This window comes from Camellia sinensis, chromosome 10 (assembly GCF_055761805.1).
Source record: "Camellia sinensis isolate YWXY chromosome 10, ASM5576180v1, whole genome shotgun sequence".
NCBI classification, from domain to species: domain Eukaryota; kingdom Viridiplantae; phylum Streptophyta; class Magnoliopsida; order Ericales; family Theaceae; genus Camellia; species Camellia sinensis.
Window position 1 is genome coordinate 72,734,994 of NC_138970.1, and position 5,668 is coordinate 72,740,661.

Here is a 5,668-nt window from a genome sequence, read left to right on the forward strand (position 1 = left end):
AGAAAATGATTTAGATTAAAAATAAATTAAAAAATTAGAATTTAAATTGACAAAATTAAAAAATTAAAATACAGGATTACATTGTTACTCCAAATTTTATTTTTTATTAATTTTTTTTAATTTTTTTTTTCAATGTATTATTTTTTTTAAAGTTTTCATCAAATTCAAATTGATAAATTCTTAATTTGATAATAATAAAAAAAAATGACTCCCATTGATTTAATTAGAAATGATTTTTTAAAAAATATTTTAATCAAATTTAAATTTGATAAAAAAAAGAGTGCTACCATTAGCACCCATTAATTATTTTGGACCCCTCAATTTTTAGCTTTTTTAATTATACTAATAACCTTAAATAAAATTACTAAAAAGGACATAATTAATTTTGAAACACTGCATCTCATAATTAAACCCACACATGCACTACATCATGAATTAGGGTTTATAAGAGCATCCACCTCTATCACCATTCATCCATCTTCTCAAATCCTACCTTCAAAACTTATCCACCCTCAAAATCTTGAAAACCTTTTGGCGGCAATATTCTAGCGGTAATAGTAATAACCATTTGATTACGTGCACTTCTCTGGCAATGATAATTAGTGAAATTTTTTTCGGCGACCACAACTCTATGAGACGAGAGGAGTACAACAATAAAAGGTTAGAGGAAGTTCATAACTTTGATAGTGCTCTTAGAGGAAATTGGCCTTGTAAGAATAGGTTCCTTAAAAAAATAACAAATATAATAAAATTTGTTCATCATTTTTTTGGGACTGAACTCTCGAACATATGATTGAAATTTGGGAATATAGGCCGAACATTATTTATTTGTTCGGGAACTGGTAACCGAACATTTATTATTTGTTTGGAAACAAGTTACCGAATATTAATCATCAAAGAAAAGGATGTGGCGAGAGAGAGAGGGAGCATACCAACTCGAAAAAAAGAATGAGACGGCAGAGACAGTGATCACATTCGGCTCTTCTTCTTTATGGGTTTTGTTAAAGGTTTTGGAAGAGAGATTTTTTTTAGGGTGTGGGATATCCATTCAATTGAATATCTTTAGAATGATAATTTTAGTATTATTTATAGGGAGATTTTTTTTAAAAAAAATTCAAAATTTATAAATAAAAATTTAAAAGAATGAGGAATTTAAAATAATAGATAGAGTGCTAATTAGAGTGCTAATTATATATATATATATATATAAAGTTGGAGAAGCTATAACATATATTTTATTAAAATAAAATTTGTTAAAATTGTAAAAACCATCTCAATTGGCAATTTTGTTAGATTTGAAGAGTGACGACGACAACAAGAAGAAGGCGTTCAATCTCCGGCAATCGCTCAAAGAGAGAATGGGATTGGGCTTCGTCGTCGGCGTCCTCGGAGTCTTGATCCTCTCTCACTCAGCCTATTCTACCATCCAGTGTAACCCCTCTCTCTCTCTCTCTCTCTCAAATTCAAAACTAGGGTTTCAATTTCGTCTCAATTGGCTCGTTTGATTTAATTACAGATAGGTCTCTGCTGAAGATCACCGAGGACGAGTTCTCTGGACCACCTATGAACGTAATTCTCTCTCTGTGTTCCATATCTAGTATTGATTTACTTTCATGGGTTTGTGATGGTTATAAATCTAGGGTTCTGGTAATACAGGTGGTTGGTGAGCTGATTTTAGGGTTGGTTATGTGTATGTGGGCTGCGTTGATCGTTCCAGGGAAATTTCTCTCGATACTGCTCGATTCTGAGGAGAACAGGTAATGTAATGTCTGTTGGTTATTGAATTTGGTTTTCAAATAAATAAGTTGTTTTTTTGTTGCAATTAGCAATTAGAACAATAAATAAGGTGGGTTTGTGCGTTTTATTGAGATCCATGAAGGCTCACAGTAATTTAGGTATAGTACAATGCCATCTCCAGACCTTCTAACTCAAAATTTTACTCAAATTTGAGTAAAAGCTGTATTTGATATGCAGAGCAGAGTGGTAGATTTGAGAATCACGAAAATACCTTGAAAGCCATTTGGTATAAACTATCACATCACTCTCTCTATTTCTCTGCACATATTTTCGTAAAAAGCCAACTAAAATAGTCAGTTTCCAAACAGGGTAATATTTGTCTCTCTCTTGGTTTGGGGGAAAATTTGAGTAAAACTCCATTTGGCATAAGTTTGGGGTAAGAAGTGGGGTTTGTTTTGAGTATTTTTATCCAAATATAATTTGTTATAAGTTTGAGTCAAGATTGGAGATGCCCTAATCTCTTTCATTTACCACCTCTCCACAGGCTGTCCCACTTAGAACTTCACTCTAAAATCAGTTACATACTTTTTAAAATTTCATATTAGGTGGATATTTGATTTCAAATTGTTTGAAGTAGTATAAAATTCATAATAATGCCCTCAAGGGATAGGAAAATACCAAATAATCTTGTATAGAAGTATTGGCTTTTTAGGAAAGAAAAATATTTACATGGCCTTAAAAAACTCGGGGGTGTTCTCTCTTTATATAGATGTTGTTTGGCATGTGCTAAAATAGCACATCTTATTTGGATCACATCACTTCTTATTTGGGTCATATTACCTCTTTGCCACATTACTTTAATTTCAACTCACATTTCACATTTTTTGTAAAAAGTAAAAAAATTTATTAATTTAACACTTCCCAAACAACCCCATAATATAATGATGTACTAAGAAGTACGGATACAGGCACGTGGGGAATGTTGAGGTGAACAAAAAAAAGTATATTTTTAGATTTCATTCAAAAATTTTGAGATTTACAAAGTGAACCCAGTGAAATAAAAAAAACATAAAAACAAATTTACGGGTTTCGCAAATTGACCCCAATGGAAAAAAAGAAAACACATAAAATCAAACTTTTTGTGTCTTATAAATTGACTTGGGGAAACAAAATATCTCACACCTAGAAACATATTCAATTTAACCTATTGTTGGTATTTATAAATGTATGTGTAGCCAAATTTTCATATATTGATATATGAAGAATCATTTGCATTTTGTTTTGAGCTTTTTGGAGTTTTTTAGTGTTGAATTGTTTTATTTTTTATTTTTTGGTTACATATATCATAAAAGAAATGTTTGATAACTTAAATAATGAAGTTATCATTTAGCGATTTTCAAAAATGAAAATTGTCGAGGACAAGTGTAAATTTTACTTAAAAAAAAAGAAAGAAAAAGAGTATTGATGTCCTAATTTTTGTTTTTACATGTAATTTGACAAGTTTAGTTACTTTTGTCGATGTGATTAGAAATATATAAAATTTGAATGTATTCTGTTGAAGTTTATTTTGAAGGTTGTAATTTATCAACAAAAAAAATAAAGAAGAAAAAAGTTGATTTTGATGGTTGTATAACTAAAAATTTTACATGATGATTGTATAACTAAAGTTGATTCTGTGCTTCCCCCTATCCTTATATTGTATTCATTATGTTCATCTGTCATAGGATATAGGATGGGTAGTTTGTTTCTTAAATTCCTCAAATCATGAAGACTCAATTATTTTCTCCACAAAGGTTGAGCTTCTACTTCTTGAAATAGTTGAGATAGCACGTTTGTATTCGTCACAAGCAAATCTATATGCATCTTATCATTGTTAGAATATTTTTATCTTCACATTTGAGGCATTGTTGTCGATGTCAGGACACAATCATATGAGTTTTACTTTGTGAATTGAGCAAAGGCAAATGAACTGACATTTTCATCTATTTACTAACATTATTTTTACCTAAGTTTTAATTAATTTTACTCTTTTATTAGTAAAATTAGGAAGAATTAATTAATGAGAGAGTGTCTTTTGAAATTCCCTGTATGAATAGCAAATAGAGCTCTATATCACTGTACATGTGTTTTGACAAAATTCTCTAGTTTGGAAATAAGTTTTTACTTACGAGAAACTTTTCTTGCGACATAGGTGACCCCAGCCTTTTATGTATAGTCTATCCTGTTAATATTGTAATACGTATTCCAACATTGTTTTTGAAATTCAGATAACTTATAACCTGTGCTTGCTTGGAGACGAAGTTGGAGGAGACTATATATAGAGGGGTCAGAGTCAGGGCTAGCTCATCACTATATGAAAGAAAAATCCTGCTTTTGCTTTTTGTTCGACATGTCCCGATAGATCTTTTCATGAATATAGTTAGAGATACTATAAAAACTATGGAAGTGATGGAAGTCCAGTAGCTCTTTCAATCTTTAGCATATATTGATAGCTCATTTTTATTTTATTGTTGTGGGGAGGGGGGGTTTGCTTCTTAACTAGTCTCCTTAAATACCGCTAAAAATGAAAAAGAACAAAAAAAAAGTCACAAACATCTTTAGGGTGCACTGTACAAACTCCAAAAGGAGTGAACTGCTGAATTGCGTCACAAGATGGTCAGGTCATTTTGCATGATGGATAACAATTTTAGGCTAACCGGCTAACTCTAATGAAATATGAATGATGATATTTTATAGGTTATGCCAAACAACTGTTTAAGCAAAAAGGGCCACCTGTGAAGGACCATAGAGTGTTCTATGTGAAAATTGTTGATAATACACAACATAGCTAGCTTGACGGAACCAATTGATTTGTGTATTAGATTACAAATTGAGAGGAATCGAGGATAAGTTTCCTTAAAATGCAAATGACTCGTTTTTTTTTTATTTTCTTCCAATTTTGTTCTTCCTCTGTATCTTTTTAGAATATGAGAAAAATAAATCTACTGTATTTGAAGCCAAAAGTTAAACCAAGCCTAGCTGCATGTGTGAAAGCTAATATACAATCTTCAAACCAGTAGAACCTGTTAAGTATATGGTCTATAATAGTGAGTTGCACTACTAATTCTCAGCCTTTATGTTTATTTTTTGTCTGATGATTTAACTTTAGAAATGATTATATTTGCTTTGCTATTGATCTGGAAATGAATGGATAATGACTTCAAATTCCTGTTTTCTTGAGTGCAGGGTAGTATCTTTACCTGCGAATATGGATTTCATGATCTTCAACCATCGTGGAAAAGCATTTCCTTTACACCTTGATATGAAGTTGAAGTGAAACAAAAAAATGACACTTGTCTAGTAGTTTTGGAAGTTAGAGGCGTTTTAACAGATAAATCTGATTGATATTTTCCGTTAGTGAAGTTGCATCACCCACAAGGAGCTAAATACTGTACTTGTGGATTCAAATGGATATTAGACACAATACGGAGAACGGGACCTTCGTGGTTGTTATTTTGACTGAAACTATCAGAATTTTTTATGAATTTCAATTTTTTTTTGTGAAGGTCACAACCGGTCTGTCTATGTTCGAAGCAAAAACAGAAGCACGGGAAGCTTGTATTTGATGTTTGGGATATTTGTTATTTTCTACATTTCTTTAAACTTAAAGGAGTCCTTTGATTACTGGCTTTGCCCTGTTTCTCAATATTTAAGAGTTGAACCTCAGGCAGTAAATATCATTGATACCTTCTAATGCCACTTATCAAAACCATTGATAAGCTAGAACTAGGCCTTTGCATGGTTGTTATTTTGACAATGAAAACGTCATAATTTTTAATGAAGTTAATTTCAATTTTGTCTGGGTATTTCAGTCACTTGTGTTAATATAATGATGGGCTGTAGTTTATGAAGCTACTTACAACTTTTTTCATTTTGAAAATCTTGATGGGCT

At 31.3% G+C, this 5,668-nt stretch overlaps 1 protein-coding gene across 1 annotated transcript; it reads left to right on the plus strand.

Annotated features, from left to right (window-relative positions):
• The first annotated feature begins 1,210 nt into the window (after window positions 1–1,210).
• LOC114258888 (membrane magnesium transporter) lies at window positions 1,211–5,400 on the plus strand. Its single transcript, XM_028198891.2, has 4 exons — window positions 1,211–1,431; window positions 1,517–1,569; window positions 1,657–1,757; window positions 4,963–5,400. Exons 1-4 carry the CDS (start codon window positions 1,359–1,361, stop codon window positions 5,051–5,053), a joined length of 318 nt encoding a protein of 105 aa, XP_028054692.2. The 5' UTR covers window positions 1,211–1,358; the 3' UTR covers window positions 5,054–5,400.
• The last annotated feature ends 268 nt before the right edge of the window (window positions 5,401–5,668 follow it).